Source organism: Hippocampus guttulatus, chromosome 20 (genome assembly GCF_054856545.1).
Source record: "Hippocampus guttulatus isolate MCC_2025c chromosome 20, RoL_Hgut_1.0, whole genome shotgun sequence".
NCBI lineage: Eukaryota > Metazoa > Chordata > Actinopteri > Syngnathiformes > Syngnathidae > Hippocampus > Hippocampus guttulatus.
Genome location: NC_141280.1, coordinates 3,294,508 through 3,320,891, shown reverse-complemented (window position 1 = coordinate 3,320,891; position 26,384 = coordinate 3,294,508). Strand labels below are relative to the sequence as shown.

Sequence of the window (26,384 nt, the reverse complement as noted above, 5' to 3'; positions counted from 1 at the left end):
TAATTACCAATCTTAAAGATGTGAAAATATTTAGGTTTAATATTCCCTATTTGAACATACTGACAGAGGTGGGCATCCGTCACTAAGTATTTGTCAGTATTTCCGTCTTTTTTTAAGTCTGTTTTAAGTGAGCCAGTCCTTCTAGTCATTGGCTGGATTGTCTTGGCACAAGGATGTGAATTGCGTGCAGTAACAGCTTTCCGTGCACGAATGCATGGCTCAATAAATGTCCAAAAAGTGATCCCACTTCAGTATTGATCTCCATCAATCGTATGTCGGGTTATGTCACCATTCAAACCTGATAATCGCCTCCACAGTCGACCATTTTGATTGATGAGACTAAGCATCAGAGTACTTCCATCCAAACCAGCCACCAACATCCACTGCATTGCGCAGCACTTTTATCACAGTAGTCGCTCATATACAAATACTCGATCAAATGATCAAACGCACAATGCCCAAGAATCGAGTCACGTTGAACACACTACACAAGATGCGACGGCACAAGACTCCCACTGATATGAATAAATCATCTTCCTGTGGCAGATGCATCGTCCCCGGGGAAAGAACGGACATACACACAGGAAAGCGGAGGAGTGGCTGCAGCAAGCCATTCCAATTTACGTTGCGGACAGAACAATTGGCCCTATCTTGATGGCCAATGTTGGAAATGTTTCCTGTCTCTGCAAAAGCAAACGCCGAACCGTAGTTTCGTCGACGAAACGTCAATTCAAAGGCATATAAATGCAACGCGGTGGTATATTTCGGGCAACTCATCAGATAGTACGTTTAAAATCACTCGGTAGAATCACAGAGTAGCGTCCTTGACTCCCAGCTAAACTTTTTCCGCTCAGTTTGGTCTCGAGGAAGTGCAAACAAATTGAAACGTGCAAGCAAACTCAAAACGAAGAGGACCGGGGTTTTTTTTCTCAAGGCTAGGGGTAAAAAACGTTTAAACGTGCTTAGAAGATGTGTCGGCGTGAACTCACCTTTTCATTCGCAGCACCTCATTGCAACCCTTTCACTTCGTTTGTGTGGTCGAAAAGGAACAAATTCACACTCTCGCCAGTCGATCGCTGATGTTCATCGAGGGAAAAAAATGTATTGCACATAAGGATTTCGAGTCAAAAATAACGTCCAGTCCTTTTTTGTGTGTGAAAACGTTGGATCTGTTGGTCGTGCACTGCGCCTGCCGCCTCTGGTTTGTTCAAATCAGAAGTTCATCCAAAGTTGCAGCGATTCGCTCCGCCTCTCGCCACCGATGAGGTCACCAGCCTCTCCGGCCACACGTGAACTCTCGTGAGAACAAGCGAGCGTTTCACGGGGGTGCCGTGTAGTCTCGCGATATCGTAGAAAATAGCGCGTGTCAAGATTTCCTGCTCCGGAGACGGGGAGTATGTTGCCGTGGCAACCTAATCTCCAGAAACAGTTGGAGCCTGTAGCGACAAGTTGAGTTCAATAAAGTTTTTCAACACTATCACTGAGTTTGGTGCTGCTTTTTAAATGCATTGATATGAATTGGAGACATTGAAATGCAGCTGTCGTGTAAGACGGGTTTAGTTAGTTTTTTTTCTCATCATTCCACCTGCTGTTTTTTTGTTGTTTGTTTACGGACACTTAATAGGCATTTAAAATCAAAATCCGGGAATTCATGATGATATTTTAAATTCTGATTTAATTGGCGTTGCCATTTACTTGCTACTAATGAATGTGTGTCAATTTCAACCTTTCACCTCTGAACTCATTATTCTTAAATGCCGTATTCAGGTTTACATAAGAATCTAATAAGGCCAACGGAAAGAAGATTCCCATGATTAAAAACCTTCATCAGTTCCTGCAGCTCTGTAGGTCTCACTGCTGCTACCCACCCTTTTCTGTCATGGGGCGTTCATTTGTGTGGGTGGTTTGGATTGTTCTCTGGTGAAAAATTGCTCCCCTCTGGGATTTATTTGCTCAAATAGCCTAAATGGGTTAGCGACAGAATGGAATTCAATACATGTTAAAGCAAGGAGGACAAAACAGGGAAACCATCAGGCTATCGCACTACGCTGGCAAATTAGTTGATGATAGCCCTGAAAAGGCCTGCTTATTTCATTTCAAAAAACATGCTAGCTAATGTGATGCTAACTGGATGAGAATTACTAAATAAAGCAACCAAACCACCTTAGGAGGGCTCTCAAAGCATGCAAATGCCTTTCGCTACCGTCAATCTCGAGAGTTTTCCGGCCAGGCCGAGTGGTTAGCCCGTCTGCGCCACAGTTCTGTGGATCCGGGTTCGAATCTTGCGCTTTTTTCTCTCCTTGCTTGCATGGATTTCTCCCACGTTCCAAAAACATGCACGTCGGGTTTATTGAAGACTCAGAATTGTCCGTGAATGACGTTAACGATGCATTTGGCCTTACGGGCGGCTTGAAAAATAAAAAGCCAAAGCAAAAGTGTCATTTCAAAGCTCAGCGGTTGACATCACTGATTGAATTTCCCCAGCGTGGCTCCAATAAATGTTCTCCTCTACACTTGGGCATCGCAGCGGGTCAACGTGAGGTTTTTCACATGTGATGGCGTCTCCTTGGTTCGGGAGACATGTTTATTAAGCCGTCACAGACTCGGGGGCGACCACCTCTAGATGACATGACCGCAGTAACCCGGAGAGGCAAAGCGGTGGAATTCCTGTCAGTGTTGCCCTTAGAAGTGGGGCGGGGAAGAATAGAGCCCATTCACTGCACTCCACTCAAGCGGCACTCCAACACTAATGGAGATTGACATGAAGAAAGGCGACAAGTTGTTTTCACATGCGTCGCCTCTTCTCGCCGCTTTGCCGAGAGCAATGCAGACAGTGCAGTGCGCTCTGGAAAGAGATGGAATTTGGTGCACTTGTTTTTTTGTGGAGTGGGGAGACAAGTGCGGCTCATTAGCCGTGCGTGTAATTACAATCTTGTGGCATTGTTACCGTGAGGACTGTCGCGCAGTCGGCTGATGGGCTGACACTGGAGAAGAACCGTAAAAGTTAGTGCGTTGCTTTTTGTTTGGGGGGGGGGGGGTTCCCTTTTTGTTAAATGAAGGAAAAATAATGATTGAGCTTCATGACAAAGTCGTCATCCCAAAAAGGCCGCACATTCATAGAGAGCAAAACTCTGGGCTGGGGCTCAACGTTTAACTCAAACTGAAAGACATTTGGCAACAACAGTTTGGGGAACAAACAAAGCTCTTTCCATCATGTCGGCCACCACGGGCTGCTGTCCACCAAACGGAATGTCAGCCCAATGAGAGACAGAGGGTAGATGACATTTTAGAGAGCGTGTTTATTAAATTCCATGCTTGCAAGTGCCTCTGGGCGGAGCCAATTAAAATATAGAGGCAAAACAACTTGTCTGTTTAGTATCTATTTTCTCCCTTTTTTTTTCAAGCTGGTTACAAGGAATTAAAAAAAAATCACAATGCATGTAGTCATAAAACAGATGTCGTTTTTTTTTTCTTGACACTTTTCAGAATTCTTGCCAGACCTCAGTATGGCAAGCTGCATTTGCTTCTTTCTGGATGGGTGCCACGCATCACGGCATATGCTTATTCCGAAAAAGTGCAGCAAGGTTTTTAAGAGTGATACTTCAATCTTCTCAGAACGACATATCGTTGACATTTCTGGGGAAAAAAAATCAGAACAATAAGTCAGGTAAACTCAACACGTACTGCTACAATATATGAATATTTCTTTGGTTTGGGGCGCCTCTATCCCAAATCCAGTTCACCCACGGGTCTATGGCGAGAACAAGCCCTGTAGAAATTGAATGGACGGATAAAATATTTCTTCATGGGCCAAGAGGAGCGCGTCGGGAAACAGTCCCGTGTGGGTTTGAGCGGCATTGCGCCAAGTCCATTACAAGCCTGGGCTATGCATTACTTATGAATCCCTTTAAGACTCTTTTTACTTACTTGGACCGGAGTGCATCTCTGGCGCTGCACATGCCACGTGAGGGCGTCAAAACATCTCAGTGGCTGTCAGAATTTTTCCGAGCTCAAGCCTCTCTCTGTCGAGATGTACAGAGGCACCTTTTCCTTGACACGTTCGGGGAAGAGGTAGAGGCATAGACGGAATTCAAAGTATTTCTCGTGCGCCGCGCACGCAGTGAAGAGCTCAAGCTATGTGACTCACTCTGGTGTGAAAGCACAGCGCCGTTGTGGGAGGATGGCATCACAACCCCCTGCAGAGAGAAAAAAGGGCCTAGCAGTTGGACCAGGTTCAAGCTTGCACATATAGCCCCCCCCCACACACACACACATGTGTTATGATATATAAGAACACACTCTCCCATTCCTCCTCCCCCATTGCAGCCATCACAAGTGAGCACATTGAACATTTTCTCACCAGAAGTAGCACATATTGTCCTGAGGAGACACCCCAGGTGTTTTGTTGTGGATTTCCAAACTCAACATGAGGCGGGGAAGACGGGGGAGCGGGCAGTGGGGGTTGAGCCAGTGGTTGGCCAGGATACGGACACGCTCTGACAGGATTTGGGGGGGGGGGGGGGGCTGTGGTTGGAAAACAGGACGGGAGCATGCAACAGATGTTGAGAAGCGTCATCTGGGGTTTTTTTCTTTTATGACCGGTTGGTGCGATGATGTGTACTGAGCAGGTTGACCCCCCCCCCCCCCGCCTTGCCTGCACCTGCAATGACAGCTCAAACACAGGGAGAGTCAGTCACTGTCATAGACACACACACCCCCCGCCCCCCGCAGCATCAGCGTACATTCTGCATTCAAGTGAAAGAACACTCTCACGCTCAGTCACTCTAATGCGATTGAGGAGAAGGCGGCGAGATTAGAGCTTGATCTCAAAGACAAGTTGCTGATGCAGTCGTTCACCATCCAAAGCAGATTGGGGGTCCTTTTTTTTGTTGGGCAGAGAGAAACTTCTTTTCCTTTTTTTTTTTTTTCCAAATTGATGAACACAAGCTTTCTTCTGAGTGCAAATCTCAAATATCTCAGCTCTTGTCATGAACATAAAGCACGCCCGTCAGCAGAGTGTCGTCTGACACAAGTGACGTGTGACAAAATCTGGCTCAAACTCAGGGGAAGAAAAGTGATGACGATTCAAAAGCTGGGCACACAAACTGATTTTTTTTTTTTTAACTGGACTCGGCGGTAAAGACAATGGATGGGTGGCTGCATTTTAAAACGTGAGCGACTCAGCAGGTGATAAGAAAAAAAAAATCGGCAAGTGGCGGTGCCGATACTGTAAGTCAGTTCCTCAAACTGATAAAAATGCTCTGATACTACGATACCCGATACATCTTGGCCCCCCATCTGACACTGGTAATACTATTTTGTGTTCCCTGACCATGTCGTCCTCACAGCTCTTGAGAAAGAATCAACTTGTGCTTGCGTCAAGCTGTTGATTGACATTTCAAGTGGAAGTTTACTAACAAACACAAAAACGAATCTAAATTTTGGTTCCCTCACCTCCATCCACGTTGAGAAGATACACACCGATTGCACCGCTGGGTTTTCCTTGCAGTGTTCTTCATGTTGTTGTTGGATGGCAAGGGTCTGCTCCCTCCTACTCAGTCCAGTTTGTCCCAACCAGATCAAACTGTAAAGTACAGGTGGCATGGAAAGATGGACAAAAAAAGGATTCGGCGGTTGCTCAGTTTTGACTTCCACCCACAGTCTCCAAGTGTGGTGTACGTACCGCCTATTTTCTCTCATGATGCGATAAAGCTTCGGCTCTCTTTGGATGGAGGGGCTGGAAGTGCGTCCGGATGGGTTGGCAGGATGTGGCAACAGTTAATTAAAACTGTGAGTCAGGTATTTGAGGATTAGTAGCGTGTGTTGGCCCGCCGTCGTCATCTCCTGGGAAATCGAGGCTGTGGACACTAATTACATCTCTGCATGAAAATGGCATTGCCGTTTTTTACTCGTTTGACTGCGTTGTTATTTTTGCATCAGGAAAACATCAAGAGCCTTTGTCCACCCTGGATTTTGATGACGGAATAATGACTACCGAGATGACACCGATGGCAGCAAAAACAAACAAACACAAAACAAAAAAAACCAACACTATTTTGGGAAAAATGAAAATCCCGATGCACTCCAAAAAAAAAAAAAAAGACTTTTTAAATAAAATCATTAAAATGTGCTTCTGACCAGTGTAATCAATATTCTTGGCAGGAACTGGGGGTGTTATCCTCAGTTTTTGCTTCGGGACCCAGAGACTTGTGGACAAGCTCCGGATGAAATGATAATCTAGCATCTGTTAATTATTCATAGGAATTGATGCAGTCACTCACAAGTATTCAAAACAACCCAATTTCGTCATGTTAGCTTGAACTCTTGGAAGTCTTCAAATCCTCCGCATGGAGCATCGCTGACCTGTTGTCATTTTATGTACTAAAGCTGTCAAATCAATGGCAATGGATTAGGGAGGCGCCATGTTTCCTTACAAGTGGATTGAGCTGCCGCGAATCTCAAGGGCTATTAAATAGTGCACTCCATGTACTCGGTTAACTCGCACGAAGCTGCGTGGACACGCGTGGGTGATACGTGTCAGCGTGCACGTTCACAATATGCGCGCGCGTCGGGTGTCACTCAGCCTTGGTGCGAGAGAGCGAGTTGTCATATCAATGCCACATTGCATATTCAGCCGGTGCTAATGTCACCCGGGGCGCTTTAACGAGTTGACAACATGAACAACTCGGATGAGGCGAGGAACAAAAGCTTCGCAGCTTTTTTTTTCTCGCTCCCTCGGAGAACACAGTCCATGTCAACCTCGTACACGTTCATCACCAGCAGTTTCAGTGAATGAGGTGAAATAGTCTCATATAGTTTAAGAAGAAATAGAACAGTGGGGCAAAAAAGACCCCTCCTGCACCGAGGAATCACACGATGCAAAAGCAGCTCATTGCTGGAAAGTTAAGACATGAATTCCAGCTTCTGTGCTGCGGGACTTTATTATGTTGCATACACCCCCTAGTGGTCATATTAGACCACTACAAGTGTATCGATATTAATTGGCAGTGTGTTCATCAAAGTATTTTTGTTACTTCATATAGTTGGCTTTTAAGTGCATAAAAATATTCTGAATGATTACTCTTTAATGTTCGTGATTTTGGTAATGATATGTTTTTTATTGACAATTGAAAAGTACTGAATTTTAGTTTTCTCATTTTACTACGCAGTAAACTTCTTGTAACTCGAATTTTTCCAATACCCGTTGGCTGCTAATTATATTTTTATTTATAAGACAAGCAAAATATAAATACAGTTTAATGCGAAATGTAATTCATTACATCGTGTACTCATTTTATGCCATTTAAGGTCTTGCAGTTCTCGATCACTTCTATTTCTTGTTGTATGAAAATGATATACTGTACAACAAAAGAGTCAAATACGCATGCGTTTGCATATTTTCTCAGATTAAAATCGGTAAGTGTGCAGAAAAAGCCAAAAATTGGGGTCGGTGGGGAGATGTACCAGGGGAGAAAAGGACACGAATATAGAGTTTAAAATTAGAGTTTATGGGCACAAAATGAAGGCTCAAATCTTTTTTTAAGTGCTGCAATGGGGCCATTTTGGAAGGTGTATCAGTAGCACTAAAGGTGCTTCAATTATGGTCAATGGGCACCAAAGTAAGGCCAAAATATTATATATATATATATATAAGTGCCATAATGGGAGTCATCGGGCAGGTGTAAGTACCATTGGCCTGGGAGTGAGAAAAAGCCATAATATCCACAACGGGAGTTATTGGGGACAATAAGGTACGCTCTTTTAAGTGCTACAACGGGAGTCAATAATAAATGAGCCAGGGGCATTAGAGTGAGGAAAAATGGACAGAAGTTTGATATATAGACTGTGATGCTTTACGTCACGAAAAAACTAGAGCTTTGAGTATCATAAGGAAACACCCCTGAACACAGTTTAGAACAAGCTGCGGGTATTTACTCATAAGCATGTGACAACGTCTCTTCAAGAATAAGATGCTGCATTCTGCTTATACAATGTCATCTAGTTCCACAAATACTAGTCAAGGTTGAAAGAAGGAAGGTTTTTTTTTTTTTTTTTTTGGGAAACAACACCATTCAACATCACCCGCACGCACACACATACTGTCATTTCAAGTCCACGAGTAACGTTTAAGAATACGAAAAGGGTGCACACAAAAGTGAACGCTCATTCTGTGTCCGAGAGGCATCTCTGGTTGAATCCTATTGGAATTTATAGCCGGCTGATGTTTTAACTTCACTGAAGTTGCAATTAAATTAAATCTGTGTGCAAAAACTGTTCACTTGTCTCGGGAATGAAGTGAGATTTTTCAAAAATGGTGGCTCCCTAAAAACACCATTGCTGGCCTCGATCTACGCACAGACCTTCTGGAAATGCGTTATATTTCATTTGCATGCCAATTCTGTTTTGGGGAAACTGCGCTGCCCCATTTCAAAGGAGAGTCATGAAACCATCAGCGTTAGAGATCCGTATGTATCCGATATCTTGGATACCCAAACTTCAGGTCTCTTTCCTCACCAATAGGACAACTTTGACATACTGGAAGCACAACTACACGTTACTCGGGAGGCAAATCTGTGCAATATTTGACATCTAAAGATCTAGAACAGTGAGACCACCTTAAAAAAAAAGAATAATAATAATTTAATTTTTTTTTGTGGCTCTCTTTAAGTTCCAACATCACAACTACAATCGAAATACAGTAGTGTACGAAGCCTAAGTGTTCATTTAAAATGAGGCGCAGTTTCATTCTAAAAAGTATATTTCATGTTATTTCAAGCCGCTGTCAAAACAGGCCCAGTTTGAACATGAACTCTGCGCTTCGTCCGTTGCAAAGTGCAAAAATAGTGCACAGTTTTGCCTCACTAATAACATGTAGTTAACCTACGAATAGGCCAGAGAGGTACCAGTGACCACCGAGTGTACAAGAACATGGAACCTAACTTGATACGCAGGATATCGAATACATATTGAAACGTCCTTTGAGCAATGCTTGCATACGTCTAGGCCAAGCGTGGCACTAGTAGTGGGAAAACTAAAATGTGACTAGTAACACATTCAACTTGTGCACCCGAGCTGATTTTACGAGCGAGGACAAAGAGCGCACTACGACACGGACCTGAAGTTGGATCTCAAGGGTGTCCACTAAATGCTCAACCAGCTGGCTTTTCATGTTACAATTTCCAGCGGCGTCCCCACACACCCGTCACACTTCAGCTCTGTCTTTTAACACCAGCAGCCTTTGCCCTGGTCGGCGGACCCGCCGTCACACAATCCCTCCTCTTCCTCCAGTGCAGCCAGGTTCAGCTCATCGTTCAGAGACATCCGAAGAAGATCCAGGTACTTCTTGTTGGCCGCCAGCACCTGCTCGGCCAGCCGTGTAAAAGTCTTGATGGAACACAAAACATGAGGGGAGAGAGAGAGAGTCATTTTTGCTCGAGTTTGTAACCAAGGTTACACACCACGGACCTCGAAAAATACCAACGGTGATCATAGCAATGCAGGAAATGAGCAGCAGTCAGAGTGCGATGCGGGTTTGGTGGTTGGAAACGTTCTCACCTCTGTTATGTTACGGTTGGTGAAGGCACTAGTCTCAAAAAAATCCATTCCATAAGCTCGGGCCAGCTGGAGGATGTAAACCCAAAAAGAAAATGTAAGGTTTTGGATGCACATTTGATGGGAAACATGCGCCGCTCGCAAAAGGTGACGGAGATTCAGCTTTCGGGAGGAAATTCTGAATCAACCAAACTGAATTTGTGTTGTGAAAGCAAGTCAAACAGCAAAGCAAGACACACGCACCTTGACACCTTGCTCTGTGGCCACCTGCCTCTTGTCCACCTCATCCGACTTGTTCCCGACCAGGATCTTTTGTACCTTTTCTGGCGCGTACTAATAATGCGGCGGATGAGAAATGAAGAGCACAACTCAAGAGAGAGGCAACAGATCGCTACTGGAGATTGTGGACAGGCTGCCAAGCAATCGAGCCAGAAATGAACTACGACACTATCGCCGGCTTCATTAAAAACGATACCGTCAAATGGAATGTGCCGGCTGCCACTCACCTCGTCCACATCGCTTGCCCACTTCATGATGTGCTGAAAAGAGCGCTCGCTCGTGATATCGTAGACCAAGAAAATTCCCTGAGGACAGATCGGAGAGATTTTAATTACCAAGACACCAGGGAGTGCGCAGCATTATAAATTGCGTATCACTGGCCGGAGGAGGCATGAAAAGGAACACGATCTTCCAATTTCATTATCAGCTTTCCAGTAAATAGAAAATTCAATTCGAGTCGATTGGGCGTTCTGTGCAGCCTGCGGGTGCAATTCCATCGTGACAGTTCTTGTTAGCAAGATGAACATCAACACTCCAAGTAGCTCAGCGAGACCAAGGCAGACTAACAACCACTCTGGAACTGGAGCTTTCTGAATGCCATTAAAACAATGAAAAACGCTGTGATGAAACAACGACAACGGATACAAATGAAGACATCATCAAGACTGGAGAAATTCTTTTCGCTCCATGTAGGGACTGACACCCGCACAATTACTACCTGCGCTCGCCGGTAGTACTGCTTAGTGATGGTCTGGTAGCGTTCCTGGCCTGCAGTGTCCCTGCGAAGACAAACACACGCATCAGGATATTAAATATTACCATTACGTTGAAAGTGAAAAGGAGGAAAGCATGCACATCTTGAAGCGGGGTGGCCGTGGCCACCATAGGCCATCACGTAGCTCCACCCCTGCTCCTTTTCACTGCACAGTGAAAAAAGAATCCTGTACTATGTACAATAGACCATAAGGAGGTTTTCTAAGACGGTGGTGCGATAACACGTGAATGCTTACCATATCTGGATTCGCACTTTGATTCCGTTTATGAGCAGCGTCTTCATTTTGAAATCGATCCCTGCAGGAGACAATTGGTGACGTGTGAAGAAACGTTACGTCGGACATTAACACTCGTGCATCAATCGATATGTCACAGAAGTGCGTGCTGGAGCTGATCCCAGCTGATATTGGACAAGAACCGGAATCCACGATTTCAACACGCACAAATCGGTTGAGGTTATGATTGTGATAGTTTTGGCAAAATAGAAATAAATACCATTAAAAATGTTTACTGTGCCAGAATGAAGAAAAAGAAAATCGATGGTCCACGTATGGTTTGTTTGGTGCATGGATGTGTTTTTTCTTTCTTTTTCCTGAGTAAACTTTAGCAGAGCACCCCACAGAAAGTTTCCTAGTTATTAAATGTAAACCCTTCTCAACTCTTTCTTGCTTTTCTTTTCCCGCATGAGCGCCTCCACCGACTCATGCCACCGAAGTCAATAAAAAGTAAAACCAAACCACTTCTACAGACCACAGTATTCCCCGAGAAGTCAATTAACCGCTTATCTTGGTTAAACGGACTCACACTGAAGTGACCCAGCGTCTCACTGCGGAGAAAAAGGGTCCTGGGTTCAATCGATTTTCATTTTCATGCCATTTCCAAGTTCATAGTTAGTTGCACTTGTGTAAATAAATGTACCGCAGGGAGGAGTCAACAGTGAACATTGAATATGCTCCAGTTGAGTGACGGAGCAACAGTTCACGGACACGACAGCATCGTGAGCATGATACGGAGATCTGCTCATCCGTGCAGAGAGCACCAATGCAACAGGATTATTCTTGAATTTATAACTCCCAAAATGTGACATTCCTTAAAACAAAGCCTGTAATGAAGGCTCATCCTCTTTCAGAGCCATGCTCCTGCTGAGGCTTAAAAAAAAAAAAAAAAAAAAAAACTCTGCATCTTTCACACGCCATTGGAACAATGGGGAGCAGAACAATAAGGCAGACTGCATTTTATGGAACATGGCGGAGTTTGAGAATCAGCAGAGGGAAGGCCTTTTGAATAAACGAAGGGGAACAAATCCCAAAGTGACTTGACAAATGAACTGAGTGTGCTGCAGCATTCAGCACAGATGAGGTGGCGACATTTCTCCGGGTGTTTGAGGACGTGGCTGTGGATGGGGAGATGAATGAATGGATGGGCAGATGCGTCCACCCGCCCCACGAGAAGAGAAAGGCCAGATCAATATATTTTAAAACACTTTTTACACGAATACACATTTAAAACGATGAACTCACTTGCATTCATCCATTTACATTTTTTAAAACATTATCAATGTAATTGATGAAAAAAAAATGCACAGTACGCTTTGGCGACGGTGGCCAGTGGGTACGCTGTAAGTTTCATTGGGGGGGTCGAATGATGAATTGCCACAAAACTTGAGCAAATTGGACAAAACAACATTACATTTGGCCATTTAATTTTACTGTGATCAAAATACACAAACACAGGTAATATATTTGGTTTTCAACCCTGATGAACCAGTACTTGTGGGTGCACAGTTGCACATTCTACACTACCTGTATTTTTTTTTTGTCTGACTTTCTCACACTTTGCTTGTATCTCACTTTCAGTCTGCTCACACTCTGAATCTTCAACTGTCTCTTTTTCCAACTCTTTGACCTGTCTGGAAACTACTGTCTCCCAAGTCCAGCGGCTTTCCCTCTGTGGGCCTCTCAACCTGCTTCTGGCACTGCACAGAACGTCATTGGAGAAATAGGATCTAAGATCCCCCACCCCCTCTTCATTTGAAAATATAGACCAAGAGCAATGGAGATGAAAAACCCACATTACAAAAAGCCAGTCTATTAAAAACATAAAATTTTAAAAATTGAGCAAAATAGGCGACTGTTGCAGGCGTGCTTGGGTTTATATTGTGACAAGGTAAACTAATGTTAGCTACATTCAGGTTGAATGTGCCCCCCTGACAAAACCCTGGCCCCAGCCAATGGTCCAGAACAAGGTTCAAATCATGGCTGTGGCCATCCATGGACCAGTCGTTCAGTTCAATATTGGTGAACACAACAACAACTAGAATGGGAAAACACATTCATTTGCAGTGTAATCATAGCTCTGTGTTACATTGAAAAGAACAATAATAATAAGCTGCCAGTTTGATCTGGTTGGGACATTTCCCCACTAGATTGAGACCTCTATTGCATCATATTTAAAATACACTGAATAGTAGTACTTACCTATAGTTGAAATGTGAGACGGGTGAAATTCATTGTCAGTGAATCTGCATAGCAAACATGTTTTTCCAACCCCAGAGTCTCCAAGAAGCAGGAGACGGAAGAGCACATCGTACTGCTTAGCCATGGTGTTGAATTAAAAGAAAGGGTTGAGGTCAATAAAAGCTGCCAGTCGGCTAACGCAACGACGAATGGCTCCCTCCCCACTCGCGAGCCATGTCCGCTTCAAGTGGCAACGTCCAAATGCGTTTGTTGTGGGCTGCAAGGCAAAACAAGGATGCTCCAGCTTCGCCCCCCACCAGCACGCTGAGGCAGCCTCCTGCCTCCAGTGGGTGCGGTGAATCGCTGTCAAGCTTAAAAAAAAGCTTACTTCCGGTTAATGCCTTTGATTATTCCTGATAGATTTGCTTATGGGACATGGGTCTCGGTTGAAAAATAAATACATATACTATGAGCTGGATGGCATTAAACATAAAAGTTATTTTTTTAAAGAAACGGGTCTTGCTTTGTTGCCCAGCTTCGCTGTCTAAACCTTTACTTCGAAAGGCCAACCATTCGTTTTCTGGTTCTTGCATCAATATGATACTCTACCTGCAACCAAGTTAAAAACACGTTCAATTATTGTGTTTCTCAGACGCCTGCGCCGCATCACAACTTGTAAACCACAAAAAAAATCCATCCATTTTCAACAGCGCTTCTCCTGTTGAGGGTCGTGCGAGGATGCAGGAGTCCACCACAAAAATAGCATAATATTTTTCCAATGATGACATGCATTCATTTGCGCGTGTATACGAGTAACTCTGAGCAAAACAGGCTGGTATTTTGACACATTGGCGATCCCGTACTCACAAATACAGTATCATCATTTCCGTTCACTGCAACCTCAACAGGAAGTGAGCTACCAGAGTGAAAGTGAGTGGAAACTAGTCAAAATAAAGGCCAACGACACCGTCTCGAGTTTTTGTTTATCAGGATGGACGGGGTTCAGACTCCTTTGCGGTGTTTTCGGGAGTGTCATTCCGCTGAAATGTTCGCGGACGACGGGTTGGAAACCGTTACCTCACGGGAGCAGGTAAAGAGTGGCTCAAAATAGCCCTCCGGGATAATGGAGATAGCTAAATCTGCCTCATGACGGCCGTCATTTTTATTTGCGTTTCCTGTGAATATATGCGCTGCATTTGAAAGTAATGCTAGCGTGTTATTTAATGATCGATTATAATACGTGGTGAGGTGTGAATTTTCGGTTTCTTCTTGCACCAGAAAAGGGTGGAACGTAGCATTGAAGAAGTCATCAACGTTTACAAGCAAATCCACAGCATACCACAGTAAGTACCTAGTGTGTTTCATCACACGTCTACACTAAAATGTTCAACTTAAAACGGGAAGAACACATCCTTCTTCCGCGACAAGTTTCCTGTCATATTTTTGAAAATGAAACAGCGTCACTTATTCGTAAAGTGAGCCTTGGCATGGTATGGCGTATTGGCGGCACCCACCGGTCAACTTGAGTCATTGCAATCTGAGATATTTGAGCGCTCAAATGTTATGAGGAATGTATTGATGGTGAAAAATAAACCGCATTCCTTTTGTCTCGGAAAAGCCATCATATTTAATACTAGCAAGAACTCAAGAACATAACATTCAATTGCATAGCAGTAATTTCGGTAGGTCAGTCGATATTTTCAATTTGTAATATGCCTTTATTAAATGGAAACTTTGGAGACACTTCAGGCAGCAAAAAGTGAAGCATGAATAATATATTCACAAAAAAAACTATCTTGGTATCCCGGGAGCATCTCTTACTGTGTTGCCATGACAACCGATAAGTCTCCCTCAGGGGAGGATGTGACACATGCACCAAGAGAATATTTTTCCAGATCTGAAGTCCAATTAGTAACATCGTAACTGTTTTTACTATACAAGACAGTAAAGCACATTTTAATTATTGTAGATTGATTACAGATTGTCTACATAATATTGCTCACCTAATTTGTCTGTTTAGCTGATGTCACAAATATAAATAATTGAATTCAATGTTAGGTTTTGTTGTGGTTTTTTAATCGCTGCAAGCTGTTTTTAATATAATAGTGCCTATTTACACTTAATGGCATAATGACTAATTCAGGGCTTATGCCTTTACTGGTTACATTATGACGCATTAGCAGGGGCGCTGTCACCATCTGTGATTTTTATTTTTTTCATGACGTGTCAATCAGCCCACATGTTCTCCTGCTATTAATGGTCACTTCTCAGTAGGCTGACTCATCATTTCTATGACAACTGTATCAAACTGCCACGGCAGACAGAAAAGAAAGTCTTTTCTTTGCCTTGTTTCAGCAGGTCATCCAGTCATAGGATTTTTTGGGTAGGCTATAATAAATATGACGCTATGAAATTAATGATACCCAATATTTATTTGTAGTTAACAATTCAGCCAGTCACTCCAGATCCCTGACTCCCATGTCACTCACCAGACACGGCCCCACCTTCTACAGCCACACAAACTTAACATATGTTACTGTGTAATATGAGGATGGCGACCCCAGGTAAACAACAATAATACGTGCACCTAGTGGACATTTTGTGGGTTCAATTAATCACTATCAATACATTTATATACACAATAATAAGAAATAACATTTAAATAACAGCCTTTCCTCATTTTGTTTTGTCTCATTTCCTACCCAATGGAATGTACTGTGAACCCGAAAGGGCCAAATTGCACGGCATGGGTTTTGGAAACAGCTTTGAATCTGTACCTGCTTGCTCCACAGGCCAACCTTGTTGCGGGAACAACACTACCAGTATCTCAAGAAGGGCTTGCGGCATTTGTCAGACTCTTATGAGGTACATTTTTTGGTGATTACTGAAATTTCTCATCCATCGAGTAATTAATGTATAACTGATGTCTATATCTGGGATGTGCGTGTGTGTGGAGTGTCTGGACGCAAGCAGACCTTGGCTTTGCTTCTGGATTCTTCACAGTCTGGAGTTACTCGATGAACCTGTTCCTGCCGCTGTGGCCTCAGAGTGAGTCGCGCACGCACGCTCATGTTCATGTTGTTGTTCAACAAACACTCCACCAGCAGCACTCTTAATATAGCCACACTACTGTGCTGAGGGAGTCTCTTGTTCCCTACTTCTAATAATTACTGCTGTAACCTTTCTAATTCTTTTGTGGTGTACATTTTCATTGCTACACTAATGATACTGGGAGAAGGGGGACCATTTGACGTAATGACTAATTCATCAATAAATAATTTTTTATAACATGCCCGTGACATGATTTGTCAAAAAGCCCCAAGGGTGGAGAATTATACAATTTACGCACTCTTTCATTTTGTGTGAGTGCATTTTCACTCATGCAGGCAGCGCTTCATACACTTCACTGTGCGTATGTGACACATGGACACATCACCAAATACCTCGACCGCCTCAACAACTTCACCCACAATCAACGAACGGTGTGTTGATTATCAGAAGGCTCTTTATCCAAATCTCAATGCAGCTCTGCTTACCTTTGGCTTGACATGATAGCAGTGGGGTGCATGATGGTGCCTCTGCCTAATAGTGTTTCAGACAGCATTGTGCAGTGGCTGGACTCGATACTTCTCTTGAAAGTGGCACTGGATCTTCGCGAAGCCTTGGTGATCAAGTCACGGGCGGAGAAGTCTGGTGTGGGGGCAATTTAAGACATTTGTTACATAACGGTAAGGTGAAAAGACAAAATGTAAAAAAAATTGTCGTTGAATTTCACACTTGGTATGGTTTTCCATCCATCCATTTTCTGAACTGCTTTATCCTCACAAGGGTCACGGGGGGTGCTGGAGCTTATCCCAGCTGTCTTCTGGCAGTAGGCGGGGGACACCCTGAACCGGTTGTCAGCCAATCGCAGAGCACACAGAGACGAACAAACATCCACGCTCACACTCACACCTAGGGACAATTTAGTGTGTTCAATAAGCCTGTCATGCATGTTTTTGGAATGTGGGAGGAATCCGGAGAACCCGGAGAAAACCCATGCAGGCCCCGGGAGAACATGCAAACTCCACACAGGGAGGCCGGAGCCAGGATCGAACCCACGACCCCTGCACTGCGCGGTCTACGCGCTAAATACTGGACCACCGGGCCACCCCTGGTACGGTTTTGTCAGGCACAAATATTTGTATGAAAACTTGAAGTCCGAATTTAGAAAACGGGTACTGTTTAGTGACTTGGAAGTCTTCAGCTTGCTGGCAGTGGAAAGTAACCCACTGTCAAGCACCCCCTTGTTTTCTTTCTTCCCTCTCTGCTTGTGTTCAGGTCAGAGCCTGAGAGGATGGTAAAGCTCAGTTTTCCTTCCAGATTAGTTGGCCGGCAGCGTCTTTGCTGGTTGTGTGATTGCTCGCCATGGCAGCGGGCTGTAACATGTTCAGAACCGAGTGAAGTTTGCCATTTTGGGCGTATGTAAGGGGAAACTTTCTGCATTGGTGCTTAATTAATTTTACTCATCCATTAAAGTAATTGTTTGCTACTACGGATTTGCTGATGTTTTGCGTCTACTTACATGATCAGAGGGGTCTGTAAGACTGACCAATTGTGTACCTACCGACCCCATGTTTGGATTTGCAAAACCAGGTAGAATTTTTGTGAGCCGCCCTAACAGGTTATCTCAACTGGCAAGCGATAGCCAGACTATGCAAAAACCTTGTCATGTCACATCCAAAGCTAAGCAGAGCTGCAGTGTTGTTGGATGTACATTGCTGCATTATAAGGGTGAGCCTCAAGTTTTAACTTCTGGGGGTGGAAAAAAATTCAATACTTACTTCCACCACAGTGTGTGTCAGTTCCTGGCTCGATGTCAGAGTCCAACAGGGGGTTTCGCCGGCGGGCCCTCACAGCACGCTCACTTGGCACCCACCTACGCCGCCGTCAACGCCCTCTGCATCATCGGCACAGAGGAAGCGTACAACGTCATTGATAGGTAAGCGATCGTTATCCTTTTTGAACACATGGAAACATTTTACCATAATCTGGCGTGATGTTTCTCCTCTCTTCCAGGGAGAAGTTGTTAGATTTCCTCTGGTCAGTCAAGCAGCCAGATGGCTCTTTTGTGATGCACGTGGGAGGGGAGGTGGACGTCAGGTGAGACTTCAACCTGTTCTCAAATTTTGAAGAGTCCACCGTGAATCCGTAGAGAGTCTTGCTGCAAATAGCAAAAGTAATTGATGCCTACATGGGGCTATTGGTAGCTCCTGCAAACAAAACAGGCCGCCTCAAAGGCAGACAATAACCTTCAATAAATGAAACTGACCACACACTGCCACAAGGTAGCGCTAAACTTATACTTCATTGTTTTGGCCTGTCAAAAATCAACATTACCAGAGGTTATGCCCTGAAAAATGTTGCAAATATGAGGCACTTCACCGTATACAACGTACTCTGTGTTTGTGCCTTCACAGGAGTGTGTATTGTGCAGCCTCCGTAGCATCGCTAACCAACATCATCACGCCCAAACTCTTCGAAGACACCACTAACTGGGTCCTGAGGTAAGGGAGCCGGCCGCCCTTTCGTTGTATTCATTTCCGGCCAGGCTCATTGGCGGTTTGGCACAGCTGTCAGAACTGGGAGGGCGGCCTCAGCGGGGTGCCGGGTCTGGAGGCCCACGGCGGATATACCTTCTGTGGCACCGCCGCTCTGGTCATCCTGGGAAAAGAACACATGCTGGATCTCAAAGCCTTACTGGTGAGAAACCTGACACCGAGATATTGCAGGAAGCCTGGAGGGGAGACGTTCCTCGTTTGTCATTCTGAATATTGAGCAGGGGAGCAAAAACCCTGAAAATACTTTGGTCCTCTTTCTCTCATCGTGTGTCGGTGTGGTCTGCAGAGGTGGGTTGTCAACAGACAGATGCGTTTCGAAGGGGGATTCCAGGGCCGCTGCAACAAACTGGTTGATGGCTGCTACTCCTACTGGCAGGCCGGACTTTTGCCACTCCTCCATCGGGCCTTCTTCAAAGAAGGTTAACAGCACTGCGCATCTGCTCGTTGCGGGACCGAGTTTGACTCACGGGTTTTGCGCAGGGGAGTCGGAGCTGAGTCGACACAGGTGGATGTTCGAGCAGAAAGCCTTGCAGGAGTACATCCTCCTCTGCTGCCAGAACCCAACCGGGGGGCTACTAGATAAGCCTGGCAAGTCAGTATGACATTAACAAACACATCACATGAGCACAAGATCATCACGAGCAAAGGCTTTGACCCGTCGTTCTTGTCACCGTTCAGATCCAGAGACTTTTACCACACGTGCTACTGCCTGAGCGGTCTTTCCATAGCACAGCATTTTGGGAACACGGACAGCCATCACGAAAGTGTCCTCGGCAAGGAGCAGAACAGATTGGTGAGGCTGCGGCCGAGGGTCAGAGAGGGTGGGGAATGGATAGCGACTGACAAGTGAACATTGACATACAGACAAAACATGCAAATCGCATCCACAAAATTCAGCCACAATAACCCTTAACATGAGTACTTGTGCGTGGGAAAAACAAGTCATTTCCATAAAACACATTTGCAAACGTTTTTTTTGTCCATTCATACAGAAAATGCCATCTTACAACAATCTGCTGTTTCCACTTTGTCAATCCATAAAATTGCTTAAAAGTGAAATGTGAATCAAATATAAACTCCATGTAATAATTGGCAGCAACATTGGCTTGGATGTGGGGGCGGGGGGTTCCAGCGTCTTTACATGTGGTTTCACTGAAAAGTTGGGACATATTTTCATTTCCCGTTTCATTACTGGCACCTTCGGCTGGCGACACTGAAAACATCCATGAGACACACGAGTGTGATGATTCAACTGTGTGGCAAATGTCTTTGTGGTGGTGTTACAACAGGGTACCTGTTGATGCCTTCCTGCAATTTCCGAAAGCACCCCAACTGACGGTTTTATCTGCGGCGCTGTGGAAAAACACGTGCATTTTTGTTCTCTTTTGTAGGCTCCAACTCATCCCGTCTACAACATCTGCCCAGAGAAGGTGGCTCAGGCCTTGCAGTACTTCCACCGGCTGCCCGTCCCGGTGGAAAACTCCTCGGCTGACCATCAGTCCTAGTTTATAGTCCCTCGGTGGTAAGGAAAGCCAAGACTGGAAGCAGCAAAAATGATTTTTTTTTTTGCTCTTGATACCTTTTTGTCACCATCCTGAAATGAAAATGTTTCAGTATGTCCGCAAGGTTCATAATAAATCTTTGTATTACGCCAAACTCTCTCTGATTCCCTGAACATCTCCCCACAACTAAATAATCCAAAGAGCGTTAAAGGATAAAATAGTTTATTTTATAGTCTCGTATTAAAGGTAGGCCTCAACTTGCAAGACAATTGTTGGCAGTATGTACAACATACTTGTAATTTCCATGGAATGGAATCGGACAAAGACCCGGTACACTAATCATATTCTCTTGAATGGAAAGAAAATGGAAATGATGTACAGACACATTCTTCCCAGACACTCAAAAAAGCAATTTTTTTTGTTTTAAGTTTTCTTGGGGAAGGTTTCAGCAACACGGATTTTGGAACTTTGTAAAGCACGACACATCAACAAGGGAGTGGGGCTTCATTGGCTTCCTCGGACTGCAAACGACAGGAGCTACTTTGGAACATTTCGGTTGAAGTGATATCTTCCGTGACCCGTGAGATGTCTACAAAATGCGTAACATACATTTGAGCTTGAAAACATCCAATTATCACTAGTCTTTTTTTTGTACGTCTATCAAACAAGCTGCCTAATGTATTCAGCCACCTAAATTCATCCACTACTTCAAGCTAAAGGACAAAATACAATACAAGTTTAGGAATATTGAAATTATTTCAAAACATCAATTTCAACAATAGGAACTTTTTTTTTGTTTCCTTCTTAAATCTCATGAACAAATGTGTTGCAGCAGAAAACATCTGCAATCCGGTGGGCCTGAGGTGGGTGTGTCACTAAACATTTCTCCTTGGAGGGTCTTCACATTCTTAAGTGGAAAAAGCAAATGTACAATACGTGTTGGTGGTAGTTCAAAAAGATAAACTTGTTTCAAACAATTGTTTTGGTGTGTGTCTAGGTTCAAAGTGAACAAAATACAGTAGACCCCCGCATATTCACAATTCAGCATTCACAAATTCATCTTGTGGGGTACATATCCATTGCTTGAGGTGCGGGGGGGACGCCTATTTCATGACTTAATGCGTTTTTCTCTCCTACACATATTTGTTGTCCTGAAGTGTCTATTTTGACAGTAATGACAGTCAATGGTTACCGTCAGCCGTAACCGCAGCTAAAAAGAAAAAGAAAAAAAAACCGAGTTCATTAGCAGTCTAGAAAGCAAAGCCACGCAGGCCGCCCTGGGGGCGTCGACATCATTGATGTAACGCCTGGTGCTAATATTTAAGGTAGACTATTTATATGGGAATTATGATAACCTAGGGCGCGTCAATTATTTGCAGTCCGGCTTGGTCCTTTATCGATACAATTTGCAACCAATAGCGGGGGCCACTGTATACGTACTGCAGCAATGCTTAGAAGTATGTCTGGTGTATACCCGCAGCTCCTGTACACAAACGCAGGGCAGGGGAACATGAAAAAGTTCTTAAGTAGCCAAGCTGCCTCTTTTTGGGGGGGTTTGAATTGCTGCAAGAATAAAATATTAATTGTGGGGTGGGGACGTTGAAGAGCTCCCATCCCGCTGGCCTCCCCCCTCCTTGTTCTCGGAGACGATTGTGGTGGCGGTTGTGAGGAGTTTTGAGGAGGGGTCATGAGTCTCCAGTGCGAGCCCACCCAGAAGGGGGAGGGCAGGGTAGGGCGCAAGGACAGTGGGTGTGCGGTGGGCGTCGGGTGGAAAGGTCAAAGAGCCTCGAGCGCGTTTAAAGGCTTCCTCTCGCCTTTCCCGCGAGGCCGCGACTCCGGCCTTTCACCTGCTTTTCGAAGCGCCGGGCGCTTTCTAGCTGGCCTCCACGCGCAGCTTCTTGCGGTTGGGAGGCTCCTCGGGTTCAGACTCGGAGCTGGAGTCGGAGCCGCCGTCGAACGCCGACACGGTGCTGCCTTTCGGGTTCGTGTAGAGGCTGGTGTCGGACGAGGAGTAGTTGGCCTGGAGTTGCGCCGAGCCCTTCACCTTCTCCAGAGCACGCACTGCACAACACGGAGGAAACACCAAGCGGGAACATTTTCAACTCATGCCTTCCGTCTTCATTTTGTCACATTCAGGTGATTCATTGAGTAAAGTGGTTCGCAACTGTTGCTGGAGGGATATCAATGTGCTTCACTGCCTTTGAGCAAAGGGAAGCGCCTCACTGCCGTGACTTCTCCGGGGTATGAAGAGAACCTGCCGTTGGCAATCAGTCCCCCACACTAGTCTACATCCTGTTGACTTCCTGGGAGAGGTGACGACCGAGAGGACATAAAGACGGAGCATTACCTTGCTGCTCCAGCAGCGCGTTCTGCCTCTTCAAGTCGTCGATGTCTTGCTGGTGCGTGTGATTTTTTCGTCTCATGTACTGGATGTACTCTGTGGCTTTGTCTAAGATTTGAGCTCGAGACGCCTGTTTGGTAGACTGCTGTTAGTGACACATGCAAAAGAGAAGTGACATGTGTGCAGAGAAAAAGCACATTTCTCAAAACATACAAAACAAGAATACATGATTGCATTGTTTAAAAGGGGAAGTCAAGTCAAAACATTGCGATAAGATATTAATATTGCGTTTGTGGAAAATCTGAATTTTGGTAGAAAAAAATCCACCCGTTTTTCCACCTCAGTGGGTTGCCGTTTTGCTTTGTTGTGCCACTTGCTGTGTGTAGCGATGTGCCTCAGGGAACGGGTCACAACCATCACAGCTCATCTGTTTTTCTGGGTTCGGTCATGCGACGATCGCAAAATTTTGATTTGACTCCGCTTTAATGAGCACACGAGGACAAGACAACAGATCTGTTATGAACCTCTCTAACTCTTATTCTAAGATGACATGCGCCAGGAACTCTTGCAGTGGCCTATTTCTTAACACCCGTTTAAGGCTGGAGTTCAACTCAAGTTTCTTCTCATGTGACCCATTCCCAATATTACTGTTGTTACATTCCCAGAACACGTGAACAAAGGCTTCCTGTGCAATAACTAAAAAGTGAAAATGAGCACACTTGTATACATAGTCAAGAGTATATTCGGTTGGCCAGGGCGGTTAAGTGTCACTGAGCGGCACTGCATTCATTTTCCTTTCTAAATGGGTGCCTCAAAAGTGCCACGTTTAGACTATATTCAGTCTATGTTTCCAATTGATTTAAACCGTTTTAGTTCATCGCAAACTAATATGCTGACAGGGATGGGCTGGTTTTACCCTGATCCCCAGCACAATATTCCGCAGCAAACGCGACTCCCACTCCGCTACCCCGCCCCGACCCGAGCCATCCCCCCACCCAGCTGGTTTCTAGGGGAGGGGTGCTCTAGTAACGTTCTCCATGTCGCGGATGTCAAAACAGGAAAAAAGTAGCGACATTTCCTCGTAATAACTTCCTGACGCAGTCAAACATGCAGCTTCCACCATCTGCTCTCTCCACTCACGCACGCCTCCCGTAATTTCTATGACACTGAACAAACATAATGAAGGAAAAAATAGATGTCGCTTACGCTGTTTTGGTGCACACCAGTACTGTTACCAACCTTTTCTCCCTGCAAGGCAGGCACAGAGTCCCGGAGGCTGTGAAAGCTGTCTTTGATGTGGTCCCTACGCTTGCGCTCCAGCGCATTGTGGTGTGCCCGTTTGTCTGCCTGCAATGAGAGAGTCACAAGGCCTTCAGCCCGGCAGCGCGGTGGCGTGGGGAGAGGACAGCAGCACACAAACCCGCCCCCTGTCTCCTGCCACTCCGCGTTAACAACAGAGACTTGACTACAAACGGCAAAAGGTTAGCACGCCTCCATCCATTTGTCTATTATCAATAACCTCAAACTCAACTTATCAAAGGTGGCCACTGCTGAATGATTCTATGACAAGCGCCAAGCAGAAATTAAACGGCTTTGGTGGTAGTTTGCACTTCACAATTTAAATGAAATGTGCACGGATGGGTGGGTAAGGTCAATCAAAATCATTCAATTAAATACTAGATGGATGCCCTAAATGTCCTAATAATTATGATGGGAAACCATTATATGTGCTCGTGCCACAAAACTATTAATGTCACCGCTACAGTGTTGAGCCTTGGCACATTCGTCACCATGACAAACAGGTGTCCAATTACAGCACCACCATTATCAGTCTGTCATAAAAACAGAGGGGTGTTGGGAACAAGCTTTTTCGCTGTACACTATCGCAATGATATTTTCGCTATGTTTTGCAGCCCCAGTGGCCAATGCTGAAAATGAATTTGACGCCAGAGTGTGGAAGAAAGCCAGAATCACTGGAGAAAACCCACACAAGCGTGGGGAGAATATGCAAATTCCACAAGAGGGCTGGCGCCACGATCCAAACCGAAAACGTCAGAATGGTGTGAGGCAGACATGTGGACTACTTGGTTACATTTATTTGATGCATAAATCACAATGACAAAACGCATGCATATGCAGAGTTGTTCTCCATAAATGTGTCAAATTTGGAGCTACTCCAAATTAGGACGAAGGTACAGTTCTGACTGTATTAAAAAAATCCCCCAAATAATTCATTGAAATCTCTTGGTTATTGGTCTCCGCAATGCTTGTCAAACGGTCAAAATCACGAAGCTTAGAGTGCATTAGGACGATACTCTGTGTGTGTGTGTGTGTCTTGTTTCCCCCTCACCCTTGTGTTGTGCAGTTAGCTATAACGTCATTCATTTGATCCTGCCAGCCCCGCGGTGGGATGTCGACTGGCTGTAATCACAGGTTGCAACACGGGAAAACATCCCGCTGCAGCCCTTCCTGACATGAAGGCTTTCCCCTCCTTAGATGCACACATGCATGCAACTCTTCAAGCGTCACACTCCGCCATGGATGCAGCAGAATGTCAAACATGATCCCTCCGTTGAGCTGACCTAGATGTGCAAAAGCGGAGTCCCCGACCGTGCTAAGGAAAAGCACCATGATCTGCACTCTGTGTATTTACTGGAGAAAATAATATCAAAGAAACGATGACAAAAGCCTGTGTAGCTCGCTAAAGCTTTTGGTCTAAATATAGCCGTCGTGTTACCGTGTTCACGCAAAATAGAGGATACCCTGCCTGTAATGCATAGCGTAGAACCATGCAAATAATTGTCCCCAAACGCGACATATATGGCATATCTCGCTCGATCACATGAGCCGTTGCTTTCACATTTGATTCTGAAGTCCACCCATACTCCATCAACGCCTGAATACTAAATATTAAATGTCCAGTTATAATTAAAAAAAAATACAATAATGTGCAGTGTAGTGATAATAATTCATGGGGAAATTGTTTCCACCACGGCATTACGCACCACATTGTGATATCTCGGTGAGTCTTCCTGCAAAAAAAAAAAAAAAACAGAACAAAAAGTACAATTGTAGCCAGAATGATTAAGAATCGAAACCGTTTCACCGACGCTGCTTGAGTGTAATAAATAATATAGGAATTACAATGGATCTGAGCATAGAAACTTAGTATAGTTTTATTTTTTTAATGCCAAGTATATGTACTTATCAGAGAAACACGGCGACCCAGCTTATCGGGTAGCTAACGCTAACAGAGCAGCTACTTCGGCTCGAAAAAAAAACGCCACAAAAGCGAAATACAACCACTAATAGGTGTAGAAACGTCGTCATACTCACGTCACTATCGACTTCGATATCATCGTTATCACTCATTCTTCGATAAAATTGTCAAGATTAAATGGACGCGTGGCTAAAAAAACAACATGAATCGGTTAAGCAGCCCAGCGGCGCTCCTACAGACAGACTGCTAGTAGCAGCTACTCACTCACTCACGTTCTGTTTGGACAGAATCGAGGTGGACCATCTCCACGTGACTACACTCCACACACCATGCTACCGCCCTGCTTACGCATGCGCAAAATCAAAGTGTGTTCTAGGAAATGTGGTCTTTTGTCGATGACAGATTTCATTAGGTCCTGAAGTCTGTTTTGGGTTGTTTTTTTACTCATAGCAATAAAACTCACAGTAATTGTTACACTCAAAAGTTTCATATTCGTCTCAGTATACCAATTGTCTATCGGTCAATATTTACTCATTGTTCCTTTATTAAACTACATTTCCCTTTAAAACGTATGGCGTACACACACGTCATAACATCCCGTTTGCCTGGTAGCTTTATGGTAAATGTAGTGTTTTGTTGTAGTTTAATGTCACGGGGCAA

At 44.6% G+C, this 26,384-nt stretch overlaps 4 protein-coding genes and 1 long non-coding RNA gene across 14 annotated transcripts in view; 1 reads left to right on the top strand and 4 right to left on the bottom strand.

Moving 5' to 3' along the window:
• Positions 1-1,241, bottom strand: part of sipa1l1 (signal-induced proliferation-associated 1 like 1) — a 36,334-nt gene extending 35,093 nt beyond the window's left edge. For all 3 annotated transcript variants that reach the window (XM_086100436.1, XM_086100438.1, XM_086100437.1), the window contains exon 1: positions 990-1,241. The gene's annotated coding sequence lies outside the window, so the exon portion shown is untranslated. The remainder of the gene's footprint in view (positions 1-989) is intronic.
• A 2,038-nt stretch (positions 1,242-3,279) lies between these two features.
• Positions 3,280-4,612, bottom strand: LOC147187551 (uncharacterized). Its single transcript, XR_015097688.1, has 4 exons — positions 4,361-4,612; positions 4,148-4,196; positions 3,928-4,050; positions 3,280-3,636 (listed from the first exon to the last, which is right to left on the bottom strand). It is a non-coding gene; the product is annotated as an uncharacterized LOC147187551 (long non-coding RNA).
• Positions 4,613-7,837: 3,225 nt separating this feature from the next.
• rab15 (RAB15, member RAS oncogene family) lies at positions 7,838-13,900 on the bottom strand. Its single transcript, XM_086099770.1, has 8 exons — positions 13,450-13,900; positions 13,083-13,338; positions 10,842-10,902; positions 10,550-10,610; positions 10,059-10,136; positions 9,796-9,885; positions 9,556-9,621; positions 7,838-9,384 (listed from the first exon to the last, which is right to left on the bottom strand). The coding sequence occupies exons 2-8, from the start codon at positions 13,204-13,206 to the stop codon at positions 9,223-9,225; spliced, it is 642 nt and encodes a 213-aa protein (XP_085955896.1). The 5' UTR covers positions 13,207-13,338; positions 13,450-13,900; the 3' UTR covers positions 7,838-9,222.
• Positions 13,901-13,960: 60 nt separating this feature from the next.
• fntb (farnesyltransferase, CAAX box, subunit beta) lies at positions 13,961-20,317 on the top strand. Of its 5 annotated transcripts, none has more exons than XR_015097579.1 (12): positions 13,961-14,151; positions 14,340-14,404; positions 15,854-15,926; positions 16,018-16,109; positions 17,896-18,042; positions 18,120-18,203; positions 18,521-18,607; positions 18,674-18,803; positions 18,948-19,080; positions 19,142-19,249; positions 19,340-19,454; positions 20,053-20,317. XR_015097579.1 is itself a non-coding variant. In XM_086099766.1 (12 exons), exons 1-12 carry the CDS (start codon positions 14,053-14,055, stop codon positions 20,164-20,166), a joined length of 1,251 nt encoding a protein of 416 aa, XP_085955892.1. In that variant the 5' UTR covers positions 13,962-14,052; the 3' UTR covers positions 20,167-20,317. The 5 variants fall into 5 exon arrangements, 4 of the variants coding, with proteins under 4 accessions (XP_085955892.1, XP_085955893.1, XP_085955894.1 ...); XM_086099766.1 differs by having other exon boundaries at positions 13,962-14,151; positions 19,142-19,253; XM_086099767.1 differs by lacking the exons at positions 13,961-14,151; positions 14,340-14,404; positions 15,854-15,926; positions 16,018-16,109 and adding exons at positions 16,651-17,217; positions 17,382-17,525 and having other exon boundaries at positions 19,142-19,253.
• A 51-nt stretch (positions 20,318-20,368) lies between these two features.
• On the bottom strand, positions 20,369-26,065 carry max (myc associated factor X). 4 transcript variants are annotated; one of them, XM_086099773.1, is made up of 5 exons: positions 25,841-26,062; positions 25,510-25,536; positions 23,744-23,851; positions 22,511-22,649; positions 20,369-22,224 (listed from the first exon to the last, which is right to left on the bottom strand). In XM_086099773.1, exons 1-5 carry the CDS (start codon positions 25,874-25,876, stop codon positions 22,037-22,039), a joined length of 498 nt encoding a protein of 165 aa, XP_085955899.1. In that variant the 5' UTR covers positions 25,877-26,062; the 3' UTR covers positions 20,369-22,036. The 4 variants fall into 4 exon arrangements, with proteins under 4 accessions (XP_085955899.1, XP_085955897.1, XP_085955900.1 ...); XM_086099771.1 differs by having other exon boundaries at positions 23,711-23,851; positions 25,841-26,060; XM_086099774.1 differs by lacking the exon at positions 25,510-25,536 and having other exon boundaries at positions 25,841-26,065.
• Positions 26,066-26,384: the final 319 nt, after the last annotated feature.